This window comes from Aphelocoma coerulescens, chromosome 7 (genome assembly GCF_041296385.1).
Source record: "Aphelocoma coerulescens isolate FSJ_1873_10779 chromosome 7, UR_Acoe_1.0, whole genome shotgun sequence".
Taxonomy (NCBI): domain Eukaryota; kingdom Metazoa; phylum Chordata; class Aves; order Passeriformes; family Corvidae; genus Aphelocoma; species Aphelocoma coerulescens.
The window spans coordinates 4,050,486-4,077,965 of NC_091021.1; the positions used below are offsets into that span (position 1 = coordinate 4,050,486).

Below are 27,480 nucleotides of genomic sequence, written 5' to 3' on the forward strand. Positions count from 1 at the left end.
CCCAAATGAGCACTGAGGAACATCCTCAGAACTGATGTGTTGATGTGTGCCCATTTTCAAAGGTTAAGGACAAGTTATTGGCAGCATAAGTTATGTAATGCTGCAGCCTGAAAGTTAGACTTCCTGAATTGTGGCAGCCATGGAAATATGTATGCGAAAAATCAACTAGTATGTTTGTTCTGATACAGCAGAGAAGCACTCAGGGTTTATTCTCATTCTCTCCTGGCCCCAGAGCAATGTAAAAGAAATTCAGCAGGGGTCTGGCAATTTTCAGGACTAGTCATTACTTGCTTAGACACAGTGGGTGAAAAGTGTAATGCTTTAGGCTATAGACAACTGTGCTTAGCTTTCAGCAGAGACACAGAACTTTGTTTTTTCCCTGTGTATTTCCCCATGCTTTTATTGACAAATTAGCAGCATTTAGCACAAAATGCTACAAATTTGCATATATTATTGAAGCAATTACGAATGTATATAAAACATTTCAGTCATAAATTAAAGGCTCCCAGATCTTCTAGATGAGTTTTTCCTGAGAATTGTCACATCTCCAAGGAGTATTGGTGTGTTTTACTTTATGCATTTGCTAAACTGTTATCAGAGAATTGTCATGTACATGATGGAGTACCTTTTAAGTCAACATGTAAGAAATGAGTTGAGGAAAAAAACTATATTAGTATTTATTAATAAGCAAAAGTACAGCTTATGAAGCATTACAAATCCTTTAGAGCATTATGGCATCTTGCAACAGCATCCTGTTCTAAATATGGTTTTAATATCTGTAGATAAAATTCATCCATCCTCCTCCATATGCTGCCATCCAGTCATTTGCATATTCAGTTCTAAAAGCAAGACAGTAATCATCATCTGACATAAATGCAAGCCAACATGGTAATGCAAAGTTTTATTGATGTTTTAATCTCAGATTCAAACTGGGTCTAGAACTTGAAATGTGTAGGAGGGCCTGGTTGAGTGCCTAGTGGAACCAGAAAAGTGACACAACACTATTCCTTGGGTGGACTTCACATCCAGTTCTGAGTAAAGTGTTTATCTTTGCAAAGGGAAAAAAAATCTGTTTCTGTGAAAAAAATGGCAGATTTTGTAATTGGCATTTGAAAGAACCAGGAAAGACAGGATCAGCAGTTCTGCTTAGCACATGCTCCATGTAGGACAGTGCTTTCATTACAGATCTCCCTGCTTGTCCCTTTCAGCAGCAGATTTTGTCCTTGCATACATTATTAGCCTCTCCTTTCTGAAATCTGCTGGCTTGACCGGTCCCATGGTCCTGCTGGTCCTGATCCAAATGGAGATAAGGACTGCTAGTAAAATCAGCAGAAGAGAGGAATCTTTTTCTCTTTTCTCTCAGTCCCAGCCCAGGAGGGAAGGGGACAGGACACCATATATTATTGTTATACTTGTTGACTCTTCAAAGACACAAAACCATCTGTATTTTAACAACCTGGAAAAAGACCAGAAGGATTCACTCCTAGACTAACACTTCTAAAGCAACCTGAGTTACAGGTTAGTGGGGAGGCAATACCCGGTAACAGTGGCTGCTTAAACTGTTAGAGAGATCCAAGCCAGGCTACAGCTTTCATATTCATACAAATTTTTCATTCATGATATGCTCTGTGAAAATTGCTCCAACAGTTTTCTTATAATCTGTGGTTAAAACCATAGACATGATGTGTGCTGATAAGGAATGTCAAAATCGGTGGGCCTTTCTATTCCTAATTACCAGCCTTGCATGGTCAATTGTTTTCCCTGCATCCCATTACTTTTGTTATCCACACACTCGCCTCTTCATTTGTCAGGGCCCTGTCCTCTGTCAGCTGTGTGTGGCAGAGCCGGAATGCCAAGTGGGACAAAGTCCTATTTTCCTCTCTCAGTATGTGAAGCATCTGACCTTGTTAAACTTACCACTTAGGGAAACAGCCCCCTCCTGTGCTAGCTCAAAAGAAGATCTTATCCCTCTTGCTTCCTAATTGGGAATTCCAGTTTTCAGCTGGATGATGTACTCATGCTGTAAGAGATCTAAAGGGTTGGACCTCTGTAAAAGTCATTAGCATTTGCTTAGACAATGATAAATAACTGCTTACTCTTGGCAGTTTTAGAATGTCCTATCAAGTTGAGAATTAGTGGATTGTGAGTAGTTATGAACAAATTACAGTGCTGTTTTGGTTTTGTAGTAAGTGTTGTAACAGGCAACTGTTGCCAATTAAGGGGACTCACCAAACTCCCTAATTTGAAAAGTCACATATTTGCCAAGATCCTAGCAAAAATCCAAGTAGCCTAAGTGAATATTCGAGAGCTCTGTATCACATTCCTCACCATCACAGCAAGTCTGAACAATCAAGGCCAAAAGAAAAGCCCTAAAGCAGCTATGATTTAAGTCAGTATTTTTTGTCTCGTTTTGCAGGCCTGTATGAATTTCAATGACAGTGGTGCTTGTGTCACACAGTGCCCCCAGACCTTTGTGTACAACCCCACCACCTTCCAGCTGGAACACAATCACAACGCCAAGTACACCTATGGGGCTTTCTGCGTCAAGAAGTGCCCACGTAAGTGCTGTGTTATCTGCCCTGCTATCTGCCTTCTCCTGCAGTGATGGGGAGTTGGAGTTGCATTTCAGGGGCCTTAGAAACAGTGAGAGAATGAGAGCTGAGTGCAGAGCACAATCTCTCCAATCACTCCGCATGTGCTTGCAGCCTGTAATAACTCAGTCAGGTTAACTAAAGACAGTGACATTCTGTGCTGCTGACACTTCCCATGTATCCTAGAGTGATTTTCCTGAAGAAAGGTGGTTTATGTGTTCATGGTCCACTGCTTGTTGCATTCATGCTTTAAGTTCAGAATTTGCAAATTCCAAAATAGTGGAAATAAATAGTTAAAATAGTGGGATTGTAGAAGGGTATGAATTTCTGTTTCAGAAAAATAACAGTCCACCACCAGCACCTGGCACCAAATGCTTTCATGATATTGTTACCCTTAACTTGGAATAATGATGGTTTGACAGAAAGTTACCCTGAGAAGTTCTGTCCCAATGAGGAACAAACTTATAATACTGACAACAACGCAGTCTTAAAACTCCAGAGTAAAATTAGAGGGGATTAAAAAAAGAAGAATCCCATGCATGTAAAACCCACATGCTTCTGAGATACCAGCCAGATGATGACAAGTAACAGAAAAAATTACAGGGTCATCACTTACACAGTCTTTGAATCTGCTGGTTTAATTGGAAAGAATAATAAAGGAGATAGTATTCTTGCTCTCCCTTTCATTCCATGAAGGTTTACGGTTGTGCTTTAATTATTTTATCCATAAATTACATGTAAGGAGGATGGGCTGTCTATATTTTAAATGGAGCCATAATTCAACCTAACCCAAAATCCCAATTTTGAATCTCTGTGGAGGACTGACAGCAGCCAGGGGCTGTTACCACCAGGGCCTAGTTCTGCCTGTAATAGTGGTGGGTTTGTTGAAGCAAGATTGGTTTGTTAAGAACCTGATATCATGCTCTATAAGGGATATAATTATTTGCCCAAATACTTCATTGAACACTTACCATTTTTTTTTCCTTTCTTATCAGTATTAAGCTTTTAATTAGATAGGATCAGTCTACATTCCCTTTGGCAGTTGTTTAACAGGGAAAATTTTGAAATACTTGTTACTGTCCTGTGCACTGTTTTAGCCCAGATGTATATTTTTGTGGGTGCATGAAAAAGACAGGACAGACCATCTTGCTTTATTTCTCTCCAATTACTGTAACTTTTTTTTCCCCACTACTACTACTAAGGCCAAATTGGGGAGAAAGAGGGACCAGGCCTGACAATTCATGGATATTCGTAAGTCTCTGATAACGTGCCTACTTTGCTTATACACTTCTGAAAACACAGAGCTTTGAACGTTGATGGCACTGGGAAAGTGCTAAGGTAACAATAGGTATTGGCACAGAGTTCAAAAACATGTCCCAGCTTTTATTCACTTTCTGCCAATATCTCCTTTTTTTTTTCCAGACAACTTTGTGGTAGATTCCAGCTCTTGTGTCCGGGCATGTCCGAGCTCGAAGATGGAGGTTGAAGAAAATGGTATTAAGATGTGCAAGCCCTGCACTGACATTTGTCCTAAAGGTAGGCAGCGGTTCAGTATAAATTTTCTTGAATGTAGTCTACACTGGGTGTTATTTTGGTGTGAATTGCCCTTCATGTGTTATAGAATATAATAGCCTTTGAATACCCACAAAACTTTGAGCTATGTAGGTTGTGTCAAGCACATACTATGCTATGTATTGTATGTGTCAAGCACATACAATAGAGTGAAAAATTATTAAGTTTTAATGGTAATATAACCAAACAAATTACTTTTTTATTAGATACAAATGAAGGGGATTTCTTTGTTGGTTTTGGAGAAATCTGAAAGAATTCTTCATTGTGTTATTTTAATGACAAGTATTTCCTGGAGGTATTTTAGCATTGTCCTTTTGTCATTCCAAAGGGGGCCATGCAAAAAGCCCTGACTTCGATGTGTGGGGTGTCTCATATTTGTCCATACAACATTAGGTTTCTATTTCCCTCCTCTGTCTCTGCTTTCCCAGAACCTTCTACCTCCTTTCTCAGTGTCTACACACACTGGTGATGGTTCTGTTGCGAGGACTGAAATCTGTAGGTTACTTTGCTGTTCTAGACTCCAGCAGGGAGACTTTCTAGTCCCTGCTTGAAGGTCTGTGGAGCAAAACACCATAAATTTTCCTACATGGGCCTATGCCACATTTCAGTCCTGATGGAAGCCACATCTGGCTTAATTGTGGTAAACAACATTGTTGTTGAATAGATAGTTTTATGCAGGAAAACACAGGAATAGAGTTCCTTACTTTCTCAGGAGGAAAGCTATCACACGTTTGTAAAAGCTTCTACTGGTAGTTGCCATTAGAGGAGCCCAGTTTGGAAGACAGAATACATTATGTGGTTGAAGTCATGAGGGATTTGTTCCTGGATGCATCCTGAGTCCCAGAAAATGCAGCTAAATTACACAGAAAGGCTATGCAGAGAAGTTTCCTCACTGGTTGCCAGAGTTCCTCCAGGCACCAGTAACTTGCTGGTTGAGGTGATAAATAATGAGTTATTTATACAACCATTTGAAGGGCCTTATGGCAAAGGTGGTTAAGAGAAGGGGACCTCTGGAGCCAGCAGAGTTAGAGCCCCTCAGTTTCTGCTGTGTGTAGTGCACCAAGAAATGGCATGGCTGGGCCGAGTGGGATTTTGTGTGGTTGATACTCACCTTTATATCCCATGTGAAATATCTTAACCTGTGTGCCAGGGTTCTGTGGCAGGTACTTCAGCTCTCTGTTTGTTTTAAATTGGCATGTGCTTCTTTTGGAATATGGGTCAAGGGTGCTGTTTTAACACCTCTCTGCTGAATGAGATGAGGACTCGTGTCTGTAAGGCCAACATGTTCTGTTCAGTAATTGTTTTCCCTAGTTCTTTACACAAGCTCCTTGTTTTGGCAGCATGTGATGGCATTGGAACAGGGAGTCTGGTGTCAGCTCAGACTGTGGATTCCAGCAACATTGACAAGTTTGTAAACTGTACCAAGATCAATGGCAACCTTATCTTCCTTGTCACTGGGATTCATGGGTAAGTGACAAAATGTTAAGATGTTAATGTCATGGTGCCAGCTGAAACCAATTGCATCCACCTCTTAATGATGGCTGCAGGCTTCTTTTATGCAATAGCAGATCCAGGATAAATTAGTTTTCTGCCTTCCATTGTGAAGAAAACTGTTGCCTTGATTCTTAAGATTCAAGCTCTAGGAAAAGAAAGGATGGATTAATTGTTTGCACTAAAAAGAGAAAAGACAAGTATGACTCTCTGGTTACTTTATGAGGTCCTCAATACTGGCTCCCAATAGAGGCTGATCAGAGAATGGAAGGGAGAAAGGGAAGTTACCTTCCGTGAGTTTAAATTTTGTATGGCCAGCAGAATAATATACAGAATATGCAGAGAGACGGCCTTGGTTGGCATAACTTGTCACAGTCTGGGTAGCTGTCTGTGCACACACGTGCACAAAAATGGCCCTCTTGTCAATCAGTTTTGAAGAATCTATTTAAGTTTCAGTTGCAGAGGCACACAGAATTCACTGGTGTATAAACCCAGTATTTTGGTTTAAATTTTGCTCATTGTAATAGGTCCAGAAGAACCTCAAAGTGTCACATGGCTCTGCTCTGGCCAAATGACCCACTGAGAGGCTGGATGGAAGCCTGTTAAATAGCACAGGACAGGAAAAAAATCGAGTAAATGCAAGACAAGCAGCTAGAGCCCATGAGCAATTTTGTGTGGATTAATCCAGTGCATTACATGAAATTTAATTTCAAGTATAACAACTGCTTTTGCAGAAAAAGTTATATTAGCTCATTAAAAAATCTATCTAAATTAAAAGAACCAAGCCCAACCTTGAATAAAATTGTACTTGTCTGAAAAATATCTATTTGGACTATAAGCAGAAAGTTAAAATATTCTGTTCTATTTTATAGAAGAATAAGACATGTAATTTGAAGCTGTGTAGCACTTTGTTTCTCATTCTTGATGAAGAAAACTCATTTCAGCAAGCCTAAAGTATGAGGGCACTGAGTTCTGCAACCCGAAATTTTTCTACAGCATGAATTACATTAGTATTTGTTAAAAGAAGAGAAGATTTGAGAATGAGTGAAAATATCTATATTTCTGGATCAGCTTTTTTATTTAAAGTTTCGATTACATTTTGCAAACCCACAATATGAAAGGGAAATTTAAAAAATGACACTGGCTACACAAGTAGTTTGTTACATAAATGGACTGTATAGAGAAACAACAATCTTACTTATTGCCTCTCCAACTTTTACTTAACTTTTGTTACAAATTCATTTATTCACAGTGAACTTCAGCTTTTAGAGTATGAATTTTTAGTGTTTTAGATTGTAGGGACTTAAAGTCTGGTTCTCTGGGGAATTGGAAGACTTGTGGTAGTGACAGAGAGTAATTTTGGTGAAAGATCCAGAGTGTATTTTTATTGTTGTTTTCGTTGGAAACTGTGCTGTTACAATTGATCCTGTCCTATTTTTTGATCCTGTGGTTCTGTAGTCTGTCTCTTTCCTGAACATTTGAGCTTTAAGTCTTTGTGAATTTATAGTAATTTATGTAAAATATATATGTAATTATGAATTGTTTTATACACAACTATTTATAATAATTAAGATGGACATTATTCTGCAGTTTTATATGTTGATAAAACATCAGACATTTGGCTGTTTAAGGGGTTTAAGTGTATATCTGCATCTTTAAAGCTATTTTATCTTCAGAATTTAGAGGTGAAATTCAGCTACCTCATGTTCATTGCAGGCAAGGGTTTTCCCTTTTTGATGGTAATGCATTTTGAATGTTTCTGTTAGGTAGTCAAAACTTATTATTTAGCGTTCTGAGAGCCCCAAATTGTTAAAATAACATGTGTTTGATGCCTCTGTGGTCCACTGGGCTTTTTTGTTAAGGTTCTAGAACTCATTTTGTTGCTGCTGGGCTGGAGTCACCTCAGGGTGGTTAGAGGTGACCCCATCAGTCTGTCACCTCATAGACTTGTGAGGCCTGTCCCCAAAGACAGCCAGGTGGATCACCTGCATGTTTCAGTTCCAAGAATGATGTGTCCTGGAAAGGAGAAGGAGGAGAGGAGGAAACACACTCCATATTTATTGAGGATGTTTCCTACTCTCACAAAACCCACAAAAATACCATGACATGCCATTGCAGAGGAATTTTTGTTTGGTTTAAGCTTCTGGTCGACTTCTTTAAATAGGGGAGGAAAGTAACATATTTACTAAATGATGGCATTCTCAAAATTGAGGTCAGCTTCGTCTTTTTGTACTATAGCATATCTAGCTTTAAAGTTTTAAGGTTTGGAGGTTATTTCATTTCTCATTACCAGACTTGCTTGGCAAGGATCTGTACTTTCAGAGGTTCCTTGTTCAACACCTTCTATAAAGTGTGCCCTTTAAATTCCATGTGTCAGGAACTGCTGGCATGCTCTTAGCTTTGTTTTGCTTATAGGTTGTCACTCCTTTCAGGAGCAGCTTTGTTAGTCCTGGTATACAGCATCACAGCTGTACCATTCCTGGAAAAAGCACTGAAAATTCATCTTTCCTTTAGGAAGGTCACTCGTGGTTGTTTAGAATTCCTTAATTTTCCATAGCATAAATATTTGCTAAAACACAAATGAGTTTTGAACCTTTATGTTCCTTCAAAATGATGTGGGAGAAGTTAGACACAAATCTGCAGGAACAACAGGTTGAAGAAGCTTGGTGCATATCCTCATAGCAGCAGTGTTGAGCACCTTAAAGCTGTTTCCTACATGGTATGGCTTTGAGAACCTGATCTTTTCTTATTTAGAGTGTCACATGACATGTTTTTAATCTTTCAGGGACCCATATCACACGATCGCTGCCATCAATCCAGAGAAATTAAATATCTTCCAAACAGTGAGAGAGATAACAGGTAACATGCTTTTGATCACCTATAATCTGCATTATTTAATTAATTAATTCTCATTTTGTATTTATAGTTGTTGTGTGTTGGGTTTTCTGAAGAACACAAGGTACTTGTTTTCATTAAGCTCATCACGCTGTAATTTTTATAAAAGTTTAGTGCAGAAAACTTCAGTATCAGTTGATTTTCACGTGTGTTGTCCTTTGCTCATGAACACAGGATGCCCATTATGGCAGATGCTAAGTGGACAAGGGATCTTTGTCCCATGTTAGCAAAGTAGGACAGGTGTTGCAAGGGAGGGAAATGTGAGGGAAGTGGTGCTGAAATGTGGGAAACCATTTCATCACCTGAAAGCATTTGAGAATTCCAGTCTGCTTTTACAGCTCCTTCCCTTTGTCTAACAGAAGATGCTGCTGCAAGTTAGCTTTTGTAATTTAAAGACAGATGTATAATGTGTGGGGTGGTAGTAAGTCCCATTTTTTGTGACTTCTTGATGGGGTCATAGAACTGGAACTCAGTACTTTCTTTCCTTGCATCTTGCTTCTTGTTTCACCATGCGGGGTACAGGGAGGAAGATACTACACCTCTGAGTTCTCATTTGATTTCTGATTATGTAAAGGTAGGAAAATGCAAAAAGATTGTTCAATTTCATGCACTAAAAAAATCCCCAAAAACCTTTGGGCACCACAGCTTGTTTGTACCTGGGTGGAGCTCAGCATGCTTCACTTCTCAAAAGTTTTTAATTTCAGCAAACCCATGGGATTAAAAATGAAAGTAAACTCTTAATCCCTTCCTAATTAATGTCAAAGATCATCTGGCACCTGGGTGAACGTTATTTGCCATTCCTAAACACACTAATTGACAGTCTCAGCCCTGCTACTGAAGTGGAATTACCCCTGTGCTTAACTAAGTGTACTGCATTTCAGCCCAGTGCTGAGTCAAAGGCATGGGGAACTGCCCTCTCTGGGTGTCTGTGCAGCACAAAACAACTTGTGCAGAGAGTGAACAGTCCTCACCTCGGAAATCAGGGTGAGTTCTCCTTCACTTTCTTAAAGGAGATGGTGGTGAGCAGCCTGAAAGTCTGCAGCTTTCCTTATTTATTTCTTTTCCTCAAGCTGTCACTGTCTTTCCTTTATAGGCTAAGCCTGTCCTAACTCACACATGGCTGAAATAATTGGCATTCATGTGTTTGCCTTTTCCTCCTTCAGGGTATTTGAACATACAGTCATGGCCTGAGAATATGACAGACTTCAGAGTGTTTTCTAACTTGGTTACCATTGGTGGGAGAGCTCTCTATAGGTAAGGTACTTCTCTGTTGGTGGAATAATTTTTTATTAGTGTTCTGTGATTCTTTGTTCAATAGCAGAGAATGCAACATCCTTTGGGAAGGACATTGTAAATTAATATACTTTTTCCTCTGTTACCAAGGTGTTCATTATCAGGATCTTTGCCAATCAGTTGTTTATAATGGGTAATACCTTCTCAACATAATTATTTTTTTTAAAAAAGTCATGGTTCATGGCTGTAGCTACTACCTCATTGTCTGGAACTTACATTTATGGTTTAAAATACCTTGTGAAGAAACATAGTTTAAAAGGAATGAATAGTAGAACTTAGCCTCATAATTATTAGGGGTTTATATGGTTGTGATTAGACATGTGGGCTCCAATGCCCAAACAACAATGTGGTTTTAAGAAGAGATAAAAGGTCATTGAAATCACTAAGGCACCTTGCAGGTGAGGTGTTCATGAGCTCTCTAGTGCCATTTTTACCAGAGATGTTTCTATGTCAAAACTCAGATGGAGAAATTGGTTTGAAGAGAAGAAAACATGGTGGAAAATGGTGGGGGAAGCACAAGGAAGTACTGTAGGTACAAAAATGCTGTTAGTCAGGATTTTCTTGCTAGTTTCTAAGTCCGTGAGAGACTTTTCTCTCTCACAGAAGAGGTAGCAGGGAATGTAAACAACCAAGCCACCTGCAACCTTGAAAAGTCTTGTTTATGGTATAGTAGAAAAATATTTTGACAATGGATGTTTTAGGATTTTAGCCAATCACCCCCAAGGGGTGGCTGGCCCTTTGTCCAATTAGATTATGAAGAAAAAAGTCTATAAAAGAGTTTGTAAAATAATTAAATAAATCAATCTTGCTGCACAATTCCTGCCTGCTGGATCTTCTCTCCTCCTCCTCCCTATGGCTGCGGGACACGGTGATATACCGTAGGAACCAGACCTGTGATAATAAGGTACCTGAGTAATTTATACAGCAGCTCCTGGATCCCCACTTTGTAGATGGAGTAAATCAGGCATGGGATTCTGCTGGCATCTTAAACAGCAACCCGAGCAGAATATGAATAGCAGTGAAACCTTGAGGTTGAATTACAGCCCAGCATTCTGTTCCAAGGCAGCAATTTTTATTTGGAACAGCTGGAAAACAATTATCATCATTAAAATACAATAACTTAAAGGATGCCCAGAAACTGGATATTGTCTTCACTAATCTTCAGTCATAAAATATGTGCAGTCATTTTCATGTTGCACAGACAATCATTTACTGTTCCTTTGATGAAGAGTGACGATAACCACATATTGCAACAAAAGAAAAATGAAATGTAGAAAGTGGGCTGGAAAAAATTCCATGAAAATAACAATTTCTTCCTGTATTACTTGAAATGACATTAATTTGATGCCTGGAAGAAGATGTTTTAATACATTTTGCATGATTTTGTCATTTTCTTCTTAACATATAAGCTATCATGGTATTAATGCTGTTGAAAGAAAAACCTGAATTTTATTCAGTTTTCCTAACAGCACATTATCTCAAAAAATCTGTTAATGGATGAAATGAAACTGGTTGAGGAGTTCTGCTGGTCTGCTTGGCCTAGTGCTATGAGCATCACACCTTGTGGTATCTCACTCCTGACAGGACTCATAATTTTCTAGGCAGTAGAACTGGATGTTGACTCAGAAAATATTTGTGTTACCACAAAATAAAAATTTTCTGAACAATTCTTAGTTTTTCCAGAAAGGTCATCTTGATGTTTGGAACTAATTCCAGTGGGCAGTTTCCTACCAGATATAATAAGCTGTGCCTTCTGAAGCTAATTCCTATTTTCTCCTACTTCTGTTCTCATCCCAGTGGCCTTTCCTTGCTCATCCTAAAGCAACAAGGCATCACCTCCCTGCAGTTCCAGTCCTTGAAGCAAATCAGTGCTGGCAACATCTACATCACAGACAACAGCAATTTGTGCTACTACCACACTGTCAACTGGACAAGCCTCTTCAGCACCCCCAGCCAAAAGACAGTGATCCACCGGAACAAAAGGGCAGAGAACTGCAGTAAGTACCTGCTGCCCACTGCCACAAACTCAGCTGGGGGCTTGTGGAACTCTATGGACAGCAGGGGAACTGGGGTCATTTACAGAATCCAGGGATTTGGCCCAGTCTGAGCAGGAAAATGAAATGTTTTAAGGTGTGAACAAAGGAGAGGGAGCAGAGAGAGCGCACTGCTTACTTACCTTGTTGGGAATGTTCCAGTTTCACAAATGGGAATTCCGAAGGCTGTGAATGGAGTGTTCATGACTTTACAGCCCTTTCCTTATGGAGTGGGATTAGCATCTTCTGCTTCCCTTACCCTAAGGGGCCCTATCTTAATCCAGAAAGGTCACTTTCAGGACTGTTTTAGGTCACCAAATTCTCCCTTTTCTTATTTGACCTATCTGATAAAAAATACTACTTCAGGAAAGCTTACATGCCAGTACCTAGGCTGAGATCATAGTACTGAAAAGCCAAGAAAGCTCTGTAGCAGATAAAATAACTTGTTTATATAGAAATCAGGCATCAAGTTGCATTAATACAGGCATACTGTAGCATCAAGGCAGTTCATTTTGAGCATCTGTTAGACTGCTTGCAAGAGAGGAGATTCATTAAATTGCTGTATGTTTAAGTGATATTGCTGGAGTTTGTGCTCCGACCAGCCAAGAATGTTTGCTTTGGGTTTTTTCAAGCTGTTGTCCTATTTTTGACTTTAGTTCTTTTTTTTCTGTTAGTTTGGGGGTTTTTTTGTTTGTTATTTTTTGAGAGGTTTTGTTTCTTTTTTTTTTCTTCTCCCCTCTCTTTGAAGTGCTGTTTGGCTCTGTTTTGAGAGTGTGAATGGCTGTGCTCATCACTGTAGTGTAAGTGTACCTTCAGTGTTAGGTGAAATACAGCTGGAGCTTTGTCTCTGCTGCTCAGTTACTTTTCTAATCTCTCCTACCATGGAAGAGTGACAGGAAGAACAAAGTCTTGCTTGGTCGATCTCCACGTGGTTTTGTTGCGTGGCACTTTAATTATTGTTATTATTAATTTTATTAGGCTATTTCTTTACATGCAAGTTAAAGAATTGAAGGTTAAGGAAATGCTATTTTCTGTCGCTGCAGGCAGTTTTTACTGTGACTGTGCCCAAGGGTGTAGAGGGAAAGGGTTGTTTCTTAACCCCCAGCAGAGCAGTGCCCACTTTTAAGCTGCACCATATTTTATCCTCTGGCACAAACTTTGTGTTACACATGGCAGAAGGATGTGCTGAACAGGACTTTTTAGGAGAGATGTTTTTTGTGTATTTCTTAAAAGATGTCCTTGGTGTTGGCTGTGAAACCATAAATTAGACCATGATATTTGGTAGAAGGTTATGTGGGATCAGCACAGAAGGAGGAGAGATGCGGTGGCTGCTGCTTCTGCTGTGGGGAGGAGGGGCACGGGGTGTTGGACATCCTCATGCCCTGGTGTCCTTGCTTCTGTCACCCAGCCAGGAGGTGACACAGCCTGGGTGGAGGAATCCAGTGGCTGGCTGAAAGAGTAGCAGAGCTTGCTTCATCCTCCAGAGATGACTGAATACGTGGTGGAAATGTCATGTGGGAACAAAGCTTGGATGAACAGTCCAAAAATAGTCCTGAATTGTGGAGTTAACCAGCTGCAGGACAAAGAAGACTGCACAGTTTCTGTTTTCAACACACCAACTTTACCCAGTTCATCAGCTCTAGTTGCTCAACATCCATGAGCTTTGTATCATTTTCATAACAGCTTCTGTTCTCCTGGTTTTCCTTCTTTCCATCTCAAGGCTTTTCCTTCGCTTTTAATTCTTGTGAGGGTGAAGAGTATTTGAACACTTCCAGTGTGCAGTCTGTTTTTCTTCTGCCCCCACATAGAAAGCCAGCTATAAAAATAGAGTATTGATTGGAAAATAGAGGTGCTGCCAAGAAGGAGAATCATATCTGCCCAGGGGTGTGGCACTGCTCTTTGCTTTCCCCTGCAGTGTAACAGGATCATGTGGTGAGAAACCACCTAGTTCTGTGCTACTGCTATAGTAACAACTGTATTTTGTATGGCATGAAGAAAGAATTAGCCCTTTGAGATTTCCCATATGGAATTTTTGGGCTGACAGAACAGAAGAATGAAGAAGCTCAAAGTTTTGTTGACCATGCAAGAGTCACTAAGGTTATATTCCCAGATCCTAGCTGGTCTCACCTTGCCAGGAGTTGCGTGAACTTGTGAACTCTCCAGACAGCACAGGTTTCTTCATTACCAGATGAAAAAATCCTGCTTACCATGGGAGAAAAATCATGGTCTTGGTGCTCTGATGTTTTCTCATGTCACATTGGCTCTAGCTGTCTGATTATCATGCAGCATTTAATGAAAGAACAATCAACTTTCCTTCATTCCTAGACATTTAATATAAGAAGAAACTACACAGTAATAAGGTGGAGCACAGGCCTCATGTCTCATACAGTAATGACTCCTCTTTGCTTCAAGCTTTCTATAATTTCCCATATGTTAGGAGACAATGGGAAATCACTCAGGTGAATTTTGTAAGGTGCATTTTCCCTTCATGTAGTAGTGTCCCAGTTGTTTCACTGTTTTTGAGAGCTTCAGGACATAGCTGAACACAGCAGTTTGGAACATATTCTTGCATTATTTGTCAAGGCTCCTTTGTCAAATACCTCTTTGCCCTTTCCTGGGATCACTCAGTTTGAGTCCCTTTGAAGCTGCCACAGCTACTGAAACATGGGCTTCCAGAGCAAATGGAAACTGGGATGTGCTGTCACATCATCCTCTCACATGGAATGTCTTGTCACTACATTTGCACACAAGGGGAAAATGTAAACTTTGTTTCACCTCTAGCTTGGTGAGGATTTATTATAATAGAAACTCATCATTTTCCAGGAAGAAAAGTACTCCTAAAGACATTTTAGGAGATTTAACACCACAGGAATCTTAAAGAGGAAAACAAATCTCATTTGTTTCCTTTTAAGAAGTCACAATGTAAGCTCCAGTACCAAGGGGCTGGTTTTAAAAATGGATTCTAACCCGTGTTCATTAAATGGACTGTGTATAATGAACATGGGCCAGGGGCCAAGTAGCTTCAATTGGGAGGCAGTGCAATCCTAATAGGAACAGTGGCTTCTTCTCTCTGAGTGGAAGGCAGTGCAGTCCCAAGAGGAACAGTGGTTTCCTCTCTTTGCACATCTGAGTGAGTGAATTGATTAATTTTTTGTGGCCTTTTGAGAGTCAGCATTAGCTGAGAAGAGCTTTGCTGCTGCTTCAGCTCTGCCTGTCAGCTGGCACCTCTCTGGGATTAAATGGGTTCTGCTGGAGGTTGGATGTCTCATTAAACTCTGCAGGATCACTTGGAGTAAGGCAGCACTGGCCCATGGAGCCAGATGCAGTTCTCCAGCACCCTTTGGATCATCTGTCATTTCCAGGATAGGCCAAGAGACCGGGGTTTAGGAGAGTTTTCCCTGCACCTTCCTGGTGGTGTGGGATCTGAGGGCGAGCATCTGGGGTTTCCATTTCTGCCTTTCCCCTATTTTGCTTGTTCTGGACACTGATCCTGCAGATGTTTGGGCACATGCCCACACCTCTTGAGTGCCAAATGAGCCTCATCAAAATGGGGAAGGAGATGTGTCAGTAAATATTTGGAGGATCAGAATCCATGCTCTGTGGCAGAAATACTGTCTGTTTGCTTGCATGGTAACCAGCAGGGTGTGACTTGTTAATAAAAATATCCCCCAAAGATTTTTTTTCACATGGTTTTCAGTCAAGAAACCAGTCTAAACAATGTTAATTATTACAGCTACTCTCAGGTATTTGTTATTACTTCTTTGTATATTTTGAGCCACTATTAGCGTGGGATTTTTTTCCTTTCTACCCAGTGGTTGTTAATGGGTTAAAGCAAATACAGCAAACCTTTTCTGTCAATGTGTAGCTTTTCTGAAAACTCATGTAAGAGCTTCTGAGATCTTCTAGTCACCATTGTATTTAAGTGACTTTTATCATCTATCACAAGGTGATGATATCTTTTCCATGCCATCTAATGCTGTGTTCAGCTGACTCTACATCAGTGAGGAAATACTGAAAAGTTGCAGGGGGAGTAAAGTTCACGTGGAAAAGTTTGGTCTGTGTTAATGCTTCATCTTTGAGATAACACTGGCACAACAGAGTTTGGCAAAAACACTGGGGTTTGTTTTTTTCAGTGGAGAAGACAAAGACAACAGATGTCAGCCAGTGGAAAATGCCTCAAAATATTCCAGCGTGCAAAATATACTTTAAACTCCTCATACCCTCAATTATTTCATCTTGCTGTTTACACCACTTCTTAACAATATTAAAATAGTCCCCAAGTTTTTACTGCCGCCATGATGGTTTTTTAAAATAAGGTTAAAAGCCTAGGGCTTTTTGTAGAATGCTGAAAATACAGGAGCAAAATATATGTGTGCTTTTAATTAAAAAAAAAAGAAATCCATAAACCCCCAGGATGCTCTAGGTCTTTGTGTTGTTTTCCTAAGATGGTGCCATGCAGGGCCAGAAAGGGGGTGTACATGGAAGGAATGTGGCCTCTCCCTTCTCCTACACACTTTCAGGGATAGAAATGTCAGTATCCAAGCTCGTATGCACAGGGAATGGAAGAAATCACCAAGGCAAGGGTAGGTAGATTTTACCCTTGCTCCATGCTGAAGTGAAAAGTCTGTCTTTCTCTTTCCAACATGGTTTTTTTTTATGGAACAGTCAGAGGTGACTCATGAAATATGAGTGCACACAAAATAAATGCAGAAAAAAAAGTTCTTTTATCCAAAGTGACTTAAACAATTCTCTCAGCTTTAGTGACACCTGCAGTGTAAGGTGAAACCCTTCTAGGCAAAGGTTGTTACAGATGTGATTATTATGAATTATATCAATCTAGCCACCAATTAATAACGAATAAATGATTATGTTCATTATTGGGCGTGATGTAAAGCTAATTGAAGTCTGCAGGAGTTTTTCTATTCAGTGTATGGAGCTTTGGATCAGGCCCAGAAGTGTATAGCCAAATAACAATAATTCTTCATTTTTAGTAGCTAATTTTCTTGTGTTCTATTTAGGCTGGGGAAAAACCATGAACCTTCTGCTTGCAACCTGTGTGACCCCATTCATAAAGAATGAGCCCTTCTTCTAAAACTCCTGACAGAACCCAGTTCCTGTCAAGAGCATTATTCTTATTTCCTTCCACATAAGGCCATGTGATGTGCTGGAGCTGCAGAACATGCTCAGCCCATGGAAATGCCAAATAATGTGTCAAAAATTGAAACATTTCTTTAGCCATCCCCACAATTAAAGAAGAGAAAGGCGAGAGAAATGAGTTTATATAAGCTGTCAAAACAACCACTCCCTCCTTGCCAAGATTCATTCATGAAAACACTTCAGGAGGAAATCCTAATTTTTTTGTTTCTGTTGCTTTTTTCATAAGGCTACAGGCACTGTGTTGGCTACATTTCAATAGGGTAATCATGATTTTCTTTATTGAAAGGCTCTCTTTTTATTTGTATACAGTTACTGACTGTATTTTCTGAGCTATCTTGTAATAATATCCCTTGTTATTTGGAGGGATATTTTAGTGAAACCCTCTGTGTGTGCACATAAATTCTGATCCCAGAGTAGTTTGATGGGTGAGAAAAATGAAAAGAAAGGAAATCACTAGTAGTAAACCACAATTTCAAGTTAAAAAAGAAGGTGAGAAAGCAAACAGGAAACTGCCTTTCTGTTTTGAGTGTGGAAAACAAAGTCAGAAGAGTTAGCAATATCCTTAAAATTAAAAGTGAGAAACAAAGCCATCTCCAAACCAGGTAAAGATTTTGTTTGTTGTGTGACAAAGATTTAAAATGATTCATTGATTACAAAACAAAAACCATATGAAACTATAAAAGGTCTTTGTAACTAGGATAGTTTCTGGGCTTGTGGGTTTTGCTTTTGTTTTTATTTGTAAGTGCAGGCAGTGGAAGTATAGTGGAACTACTGACATCTGATAGTTATAAAAAAGTCACTATGCTTAAAAAGAAAGGTTAGGACAGTAATGAGAAGCTGAATTCTGTGTCTGCTCATCCTGGCTGTGCTGGTGTGGCTCATTTGACTGCAGCAGCAGAACTCAGGGAAGGAGGACAAGGCATCTGTCTGAAATGGCCTCCTGAGTCCCTCTTGCTGTGCTGAAATCTGTGATAATTAATACACTTTAAAGCATATTAAGCACCTGGAATGTAACGTAATCATTTTTTATTTGGCTGTACCTGATTTGAGCTTTGAGGCAAAAGAAAAACCAAAAAGATACTTCTAAATACCTTTTGGATGTTGGCATTAAAAAAGTGTATGTGATATAAAAAGAAAAAAAACTACATCCCAACCTTGATAAAACATGTGCACGCTTCTCATGCCTGAGGTTATTTGTGGTATATTGAATAAGAGAGTGTTGGAGGGGGTGGTAGAATTCAACCAGCACAACTCCATTTATTATTCCTCCTAAGTTGTTTCCAATGGTTTAAAAAGCAAACAAGTGTCTGTATTGTTGCCATCTCTGACATTTCAGGTCCTTGCTGGGTTTAATTTACTCAGCCCAGTGTGTAATCCATTTGTGTAAAACACTGCATTGTGCAAAAATAAATTCAAATTAATTCTGTCCTTTCACATGCCAGGGTTAGGCTGAAAGTGCACCCAGATTTTCTTCAGATGCTGGAGAGATAATGTGTTTCCTTTTGCTCTTCGCTCATTTTCTCCATCTGTCACATCATCTAGATATTTACATAGAGAATGATTTACATAAAATAAAAATACAGACTTACACTGTTTGAAACAAACTTTCCCTCTAACCCTTAGTTCATTGTGTATTTTGGTGTGGGCTTGAGGGTTTTAATATAAAGGTTCTTTGGCTCTTCAAGTGCTTTTGCAATAAATAATTTTAAAATCACAATTAATGGTGTCTTTCTTTCAACTTTTTCCCTGCTGTCCATAAGTTTTATTTCAGGGAGTCCTCAATTCATAGGTAGCATTTTATATTTTAGTTTAATAGAACTTCTGTGGATTTGGACAATTGATTTTTTTGAATCCTTAAAATTTTTGGCATTTACCATATCCTGTGTCAGGGAATTGTACAGGTTGATCTTTACTTTCTATGAAGAAAAATCTCAGATTTGAACCCTACTGGATTCCTGTCTCTTTGAATGCCCATGAGGGACTTGGAAGAAGCAGTGAACAATTGTTTCATGCTTACTCACCTCCTCCTTGCCATTCACATTTTTGAAACTTTAATTATGTCCTTTCTCCCCCGTCTTTGAGGCTGCTGCTCTGTTTATTCCTGGTTTAGAAGCTCCTCTCTGGTTTTATTCATCCTTGCAGCACTCTCTTAAATCTTTTTCCCACTGTTTTTTCGGAAAGGAGCAGACCAGGAGTGTGTATGATATTCCAGCTGAGTGCTCTGTGTATTTGTGTTGTGGCATGATGGTGATTTTATGCTTTTTTCTGTCCTGCTTCTGGAAGATGGGGACATTCCGGTTACGTTTCCAAGTGTATCGGGATGCTGATGGAGTGTTTTCCCTTGGATTTGGGAGGGCCAGGTGCATTACTGACAGCATTCCCTCTCTCTGCAGCTGCTGATGGGATGGTGTGCAATGAGCTGTGCTCCAGTGATGGCTGCTGGGGGCCAGGGCCAGACCAGTGCCTGTCCTGCAAGCGCTTCATCAGGGGGAGGACCTGCATAGACTCCTGCAACCTCTACGAGGGGTAAGACATTCCCCTTGTGCTTTTCCCTGAAGTTGCTAATTAACATTGTGGAGGACTTCAGTGAGCAAGTCATTTTGGGTGTGCATTAATCAGTATCTGTCTCCATTGCCAATATTACTGATTTTGGGTGAAACATTTAATGGGCTAAGATTTAAGGATTTCTAAATCTCAACTTGTGTAGAAAGCTTTCCTTGGTATTTTGCTGACTAAGGTTTTCATGCAGCATCATCACCTTGCACCTTTTACATTGCTGGTAACATGAACAATTTGATTTAGGTGAAAAGTTACAAGAAAACCCTCACCATTTATCCCTACTTGATACCCCTGTTCAGAACCATACAGTTAAGTTCTTTCAGATGAGTTGGATTCAGGCATCTGATAAAGAAATCCTCTGAATAAGGCCCCAAAGTAGAAGAGCTCACTCTCTTTTTCATAATGCACTGTGTAATTGTACACACAAATATAAATTTAAAAACCCAACAGGAGTTCTTCCCCTTTTCCTTCTGCTGCTTATGCTGGGGGAATACCTACACAGCACAAGGTGGTTGAATCTGCCTTATGACAGAAAGATAAAACTGAACTAAGCCAAATGAACTCCCACATGTGCATAAAAATATTCTCAACTCTTCCATTTGGAGAAGGCATGCAAAAAGTACCTTGTCAGAGCAGTTTTATGTGCATAAAAGCTCCTCTTCTCTCCTCTCCCTTCACCCCCCAATAAGAAGAAGAGTTGCAGACCCCAGTTTTGTTGTCTCTGCACTGGAATAAGTTGGTCCCCCCTTGGTGTCTTTTGCTGCCATGGAGCCTGTCACAGTAAGAGCATGATGAGACTCAATCAATATGTTCTGTTCTGTATCCATCAGTGAATGGTATTTACACCTTCCACAGGCTCAGTTCTGTCCTAAACATGTGAAAATATTTGTAACTGGGCTTGGGGAGAAGTCTTTTGTTTGTTGGAGAGCTCTGCACATTCACATTGTAGGGCAGCAACAGTTCTTCAGGGTGTTTTAGCCCTCAGTAGGAAAAATCCAGAGCCAGAGAAGGGTGAGCTCCCTTGCAGCACTCGAGTGAGGTTTTCTGCAGCTCAGTCCTGATGTCCTCAGCAGATCCTAACAGCTGTAGAGGAATGGAGGGTGAGCAGTGACCAACCACCCTCTACCTCGATGCTACTGGAGCCCACTAGCATGAGTGTGCAGCACATCTGTAACTGGTTAATGCAAATACTGTAATTGGTTAATGCAGCAAGATGGGATCCACCTGCAAAGCTTGTGTTGGTCCTCTCTGAGTCTGCTTCAAAGATTTTGTCTGTCTTTAGTGGGGGAGATACAACCTGCTCAGATGTGAATTCATCTTGGCCTAGAAGAAGGTGGGATGAATTGTGTTGGGAGAATGTTGGAGGTTTGTGGTGGGGGCAACTGACAGCTGAAATGTTTGAAGGAAGAAGTTCAACCTGCCATCACTACCTTTTTTCCCCCTTAAAAGTGGTTAATAAAAAAAAAGTCACTTGAGCCGTAGTTTTTTGTGGATACATGAAATAAATGAGTAAAAGGATTTGTTTTGACATTTTATAGATTCAGACCCAGTCTAGAATTATTGCTGAAAACATTATGAGCCTTTTGGAGAATGGGCTTTAAAACATATGTTCATAGAGACCTACCTGCAACAAGGGCAGCTCTGTCATCAGTGCTCACATGTGACAAGTGGCTTCCTGAATCTGAGCCACGAGTGACAATCCTGTAGATGAAAATCAAGAAGTCAGCAATTTTGTGCTGTTAATGAAGTCTGTATTTCTTAATGAGAGGAAAGCCCCCACTATAATTTTATACTGGTGAAGAAGGTGTTTCTGCTTCACCTGGCTGTGGATGAGGCGGTGGCCTGTCCTCAGCTGCTGTGACAGGCTGCTGGCCTCAGTGCCCCTGAGATCAATTCCATCAGGTGAAGACCCAGCCAGGTGGGCTCAGGTTTGGGCTGGAGTCTGCTTTCTCCTAACCTGCCTGCAAAATATTTTCTCAGGGAATTCCGAGAATTTGCAAATGGTTCTGTCTGTGTGGAGTGTGATCCCCAGTGTGAAAAGATGGAGGAAAACATGATCACGTGCTACGGGCCGGTAAGAACAAATTCTGTTACATTCATTGGGTTTGGGTTTGTTTTGTTTGTTACAGTCCAGGGTAACTTGCAAAAGTGTGCTGAAGGACAGGGTTTTCCTGCTTACAGGCTTTAAAGCAGCTACTGCAAATTAGTTTTAACAGAAACAGAAAATGGGCATATTCTGTATCTAGGGAAGGAACTCTGCTCATCTGCTCTGGGAATCAACTTCCTTGGATCTGCTTCCTTGAGAAAGTGATTTTAAAAAGTTTTCCTTTTCTTTCCTGAGTTGTCTTAATGCTTTAGTGGTACAGATGCACACAATTTTTACAGACAGAAAGCATGCAGTTGTGATTTGAGTGCCCTTTTTTATCCCTATTTTCATTCTTGATACTCAGTTCTGTCCTGGTTTCCACCCCCCAAAAAGTGGGGGAATTTGTCTCAGTCTCTCAGTTTGAACAATATGCTGGGAGGTTTTTTGTACTTAGATAGCCTTTAAGTTCTTTGGAAAGATAGTGTTTTTTATGCATCCTAAATGATGGCTAACTCTTTCTCACCTTTATAATGGCCAGCAACTTTACTTTCAAAGATTATTGCTCATTTGGGAGATAGAAGTTGTGGCTTTCTTCTAGTTTTCTCTGTATTGCCAAGATTAAAAGTCACAAGTATGCTGGAAATAAGGAGCTGTATTTTAGGCTCTTCACAATTGAGAAAATATAACTCGTAATTTATTTCCTTATTTCTGTGACTTACTGAATGGAAAACAGAAAGGCATCATAATTTTTCTTACAATACTGTGTTTTTCTGCAATACAGCCATAAGGCAAGACACTAGTGTTTCAAGTGTTCAGCCCATCAGGGAAATTTGAATTTGTAGCAGGGCTCATGGGCATAAAATCCTGGACCAATGCTCAACTTGAACACCAGATTCAGTTATACACTGGCTTATCATCACAGCTTTAAAATTTTACATTGTCTAGGAGTCTTGGTTTGTTGTTCTTAACAATTTAGTCTTCATATGTATTAAGAAGGAGACCTTGTAGTCCTTCAGTATTGCTGTGAACGGATGCTACGTGCAGAATGCTTGTGGAAAATAGTTCTGGACTGCAGAGGTAGGAGATCCCACTGAAGGGCCAGTGCAGTGGCTTGGCAAAGGTGGTTCAGTACTGAATAATGTAGCAAGAAGTTTCTCAGTGATAAAGTATTTCACTGTGGACTTCACTGTATTAAGCACACACATAATTTTAAGAAGCCCATCTAGAAGCTGGTATTTAGTCTTGCACTCTACAGAAGAAATTAATGGCCAAAAGCACCAGGATTTATACGTCTGCTGCTCAATAACAGAGGCTGGAACCACGCAGGTAATTCACTGTTCCTTGGGAAGAGAAGCTGCTGCAGTTGTTGCTGAGTGTGTGCCAGTGCAATTCTAGTGCAGCAGGAAAGGGCTGAGTAACTTGAATGCACTGCATTTCTTTCTTCCCTGCTCTCCAGGGACCTGACCACTGCACAAAGTGTTTCCATTTTAAGGATGGTCCAAACTGTGTGGAAAAATGCCCTGATGGCTTGCAGGGGGCCAACAGCTTCATTTTCAAGTATGCCGATGAGGATCGGGAGTGCCATCCGTGTCATCCAAATTGCACCCAAGGGTGAGTGCAAGCTCTGTGCAGGGAGCCATCCTATCCATGTACTGCTCATAGCACAGGGTGGTTTACAGGTTGTTTGGCTCAGTAAAGTGCTTGTCCCAATCCTGAAAAGAGAGTGTGCAGTAGGAATTTAACTTCCGACTTTCAGGTCTCTCATGATGTTCAGGTTTTAGTTATGACTGCCCAGCAGCTTATCACAAAAAGACCCTTTTGAAGACCATAGAGAAGAGCTTTCCACAGCAATGCTCTCAGCTTTCCTTCTACACTGGTTTGTAGCAAATGCTGCCCTTTCACTTAATTTTAGGCCTGTAAAATGACTTTATTTTTAGTATTTGCTCCTTGACAGAATCTCTGCTACTTGGTATTGGTGAACTAAGCCTGCAGCAGTACTGTGAGACAAAAGTGTTACTGCTCTCCTTTTCCTGCAGGGACTGATGCACAGAGTTTAAAACCAGACTTTGTACAGAAGCCTGAGACTGAGCATCAATTTCTGAAGTCCTGTCAAAGTGCCCAGAATAATTTGTTACACTTGGAATAATACAGCCCATGCAGCTGAGCCAGAATTAAGAACCTGTGCAACACAACAACAGTAGTCACACACACACCTACAGTTTTGCACAGGCCATGTAAGTTATTACTGCCTTTCCTATGGGGCAATTAGTAGTGTCCAGCACACAAAGGAAGGAAGAAGCAGAAACAGGAAAAAGAGAAAACATCAGCCAGTGAAATAATCTTCGACAAGAGGATCTTATTGTTTAGCAGCTAAAATTAAACCAGTAAATTATTCAGTGTAATCTTGATGTCAACAGCTGTTGCCATTCAAAATGAGACCTTTTGCTGGTTTTGCAAATCTAATTACAATAGAGCCATTAGGGAAATGAGAGGGAGATCACAGAGACACAGCCAGGATCTGTTACAGATTTCTCTCCCCCCCCCCAACCCTTTAAATCAGTTATGCAATAAGAAAAATGCTGCTCCTATGGAAGAAGAGTGTAAGTAGAAATGACATTAAAAGATGAGCTCACTCCAGGAGCTCTGGTCCTGGCTTTCATAGATGCAGAAGGTGCCAATGCTGATCTTAATCCAACAAGATCATGGATGTGTGATGGATTTACTGTCTACCCAGCACAGGAAGTGCCTTGGAGCTTTCCTGGCCTCCAGGAAGCAACACTTCTTCCTATTCCCTCCTCTTTCCTGAGGAGTTCTAACAGACCCAACTATTTCTAGTGTTTGTGGCACAACTGTGTTTCTTCTAGACCAGGAAGGGAGCAGAAGGTTTTCCCTGCCTTTCCACTTCTCCGTAGGCATTTGTATTTTAGATGTGGTTGTTTACTTTTATCTGCCTGGATCAAGAAGGGAAGTTTTTATGTCTTGTGCTGAAAATGTGACATTCTAGTTCATACACAAATAGGAAAGGCAATTCTAGCTGACCTTGGCAGTACTCACTGGCAACCCTTGGTGACACAGGGTTACCTTATGCTGAGTGATTTTGTCCTTTAATCCTTGGACTTTCAGTCTACCCTCCTTTCTATCTTCTCCTTCCGATTAGGTGAAAGGATGTGCCCATCCCCAGAGAAAGGACAAGTAAAAGGGCCAAAGGTCTCTCCCCAAGTTACATACACAAAGGTGTGATTATCTCCCATGTGGGGAGCTATCCCTTTTCCATGACGCTATTCCCTGTGGAAATCTTCATCCTCATATTAAAGAGTTGATGTGTCTATTCTTAGGTATTTTTTTGTCCCTTAGGAAAATGCTCTCTTCCCCCCAAGTCTGGGTAAGCATGGCTTACTATTCTTTTTCAGTGTTCCTAGAGACTTTGTGGCGTGTGATTATGTTAATGAAGCTGTTAATGACTGTCCAAGATGTTTGGGGTTTACAGGTTGTCCATCTTCTTGCTAACATTGGCAAGGGCTGAATATGCCCACAGAGAGAAGGGAAACCAGTTACTATCTTCTTTCCTCCTTCAAGGCTGAATTCTCTAGTTTCATACCGTTCCTTTAGAAAGAAGTATTTAAATTCCCCTCAGTCATGATTCTTCAGTGAAATAGGTTGTGGAGGGAACACATCTTGCTATTTGGCTCATGACTGAAAGGTAGAGAGAAAACGTGATTCTGCTTCATCCTGCACATCTGTTGTCCTGGCTGCCAGATCAAGTGCTGGAATAAAACCAGTGCCCCCTCAGTACAGCTGGGATACCCATCAAAAAGGGTTGAGCTGCTGCAGAGCAATGCTCCCAGGGTGGTATTACCTCGTTCCTGCAGTGCTGCTCTCTGTGAGTCAGGCTGCTTGATAAAATGGGTTATTAGTTCTCACCTGATGTGATGTTTCCAGTCTTCTCCACCAGTTGTCACCAAGGAGGAATCTGTCCCACCTCTGTTTCCTGTGTTCTGCCACAAATTCCATCTTGGCACTTGCAGAGGACTGCTTTAGTGAGGTTTGATAGCATCATTCTCCTCCCTTATTCAAATGTAATGACTGTTTCTCTTAATAGGTGTGTAATTATCCAGCCCTGTTAATGATCTTGCATTGACCAGAAGAACTGTCAAACAGTGGTGCAACAACTGTGCTTCTTGCTTTTGCATCCCCGTGATAAGTATCAGCTACTTGAAGCCAGTTTGGAGCAGATCTGAGGCACGTGGGACAGCCATCCCACTTAATTCAAGAGAGCTGGAAAGCATCTGGCACCTCTTCTTGCAGAACTAGCCAAAACCGAACACTTGCACAGAAATGAAATGCTAATTATGCAGTAGCAAGTGACAGCCTGCTTCCTTGCTGGGCAGGACACAAATGGGAGATCTCACTGGACACCTCCCCTCATCACACAAACACGTTTTATCACACAGCTTTTTGAAGGGAGTGCATTACTCCTCACCAAAATGCTCTTTTCCTTCTAAGCCATGACCAGAGAAGATGGGGGAGCTCCAGCAACACTGTGTGGCCCTGAAGGGATTTGAGGGTAGAGGCACCGTTTTTCCTTTAAGGCTTAGGTATATTTTTAGGAAGACAGTTTGAATTCCAGATGAAACAATATTGCAAACAAACTCTGAATAAGAGAAACTGTTACTCTTTTATTTTGCAAAACTTCCTCCTACCCCCTGTATAGTATCCAGTTCAACTTTGCTCCTCTCACCGTGAGTGGGACATTCCTTGTTAGCTCAGTAGCCCTTGGGTGGAGTTGTCTGACTTTATCCATAACAGTAGTTGGGTGACCTCCACAACAAAGGTTTTCTCCTGCCCAGAGATAATCCACTTACACCGTTGTAAAATCGGTTTTATTTGTTTCCAGTGACCAAGATTTCTGAGAATTCACCTGTCGACGAATGGCTTTGCTACCCCATATCTGTTCAGTTAAGACCTCACCTTTCAATCTTAAAGAAAGTTTATAAAAGACAATACTTCTGGGTTGTTTCTGGAAAAAAACCAGTTGTTACTGCAATTTTCAAAACCCCCCCATTTCCTTTCAGAGGATGATTATCTGTAAAGCTAGGATGAGCTCCAAGTGTAATTTTCTGGATAAGCTGATTGAACTTTTGTAAGGTACTGAATATATCATTAATAAATTGGCATGTATCAATTAACCAGTTCACTTTACAGAGCCAACTTGGAAAAGAAAATATCATCCAGACTCCAAGCAGAAGGAACACTGGGTGTGAATGGGGTTACCAGCATGATTGTGTCAGGCTTATATGGGTCAAAAAGCCTGAAATGAAGGGAATTCCTTCCCGAGGAAAAATACCTGCTGACTTGGTGGTACAAAATACTGTGTTAATAAATATTGCCATGACTCACACACAGTGTTGTACTTCCCTGCATGTAATCAGGACAGCCACTCAGGGAGGAAACTGGGAATTGCTCAACTAGAAGTAATGGAATTGCACTTGGACAGCGTTTTCTCTTTGGGGAAGCGAAGTCCACTGAAGAAGATTACAATTTGAAATAAAAATCAATGATACTTCAACTTGCACTGGGTAAGGTCCAAACAGTACAAGTTTGGATTCAGTCCTGTTCTCCAAATGTACAGGTGAACTGTCTGAGACAACAGGCTCTTGATACCAGTCTGCCAGTTCTCTAAGCTAGTAGCAGGCTCTCGTACTTCTACTTTGAAGATGCCCTTCTTTTTATTTATAGCAAGAGTCTGAGCTCAGCTTTTCTTGGCACAGAGGAAATGGACAATCTGAGCAATTTTTCAGCCTCC

At 40.5% G+C, this 27,480-nt stretch overlaps 1 protein-coding gene across 3 annotated transcripts in view; it reads left to right on the forward strand.

Annotated features, from left to right (window-relative positions):
* The window catches only part of ERBB4 (erb-b2 receptor tyrosine kinase 4), a 574,516-nt gene that overhangs the window by 408,104 nt on the left and 138,932 nt on the right, over window positions 1–27,480 (forward strand). For all 3 annotated transcript variants that reach the window (XM_069021790.1, XM_069021791.1, XM_069021792.1), the window contains exons 7-15: window positions 2,417–2,558; window positions 4,014–4,127; window positions 5,504–5,630; window positions 8,440–8,513; window positions 9,713–9,803; window positions 11,640–11,839; window positions 19,426–19,558; window positions 21,572–21,665; window positions 23,134–23,288. In XM_069021790.1, the coding sequence (XP_068877891.1) occupies window positions 2,417–2,558; window positions 4,014–4,127; window positions 5,504–5,630; window positions 8,440–8,513; window positions 9,713–9,803; window positions 11,640–11,839; window positions 19,426–19,558; window positions 21,572–21,665; window positions 23,134–23,288 (1,130 nt within the window). The remainder of the gene's footprint in view (window positions 1–2,416; window positions 2,559–4,013; window positions 4,128–5,503; window positions 5,631–8,439; window positions 8,514–9,712; window positions 9,804–11,639; window positions 11,840–19,425; window positions 19,559–21,571; window positions 21,666–23,133; window positions 23,289–27,480) is intronic.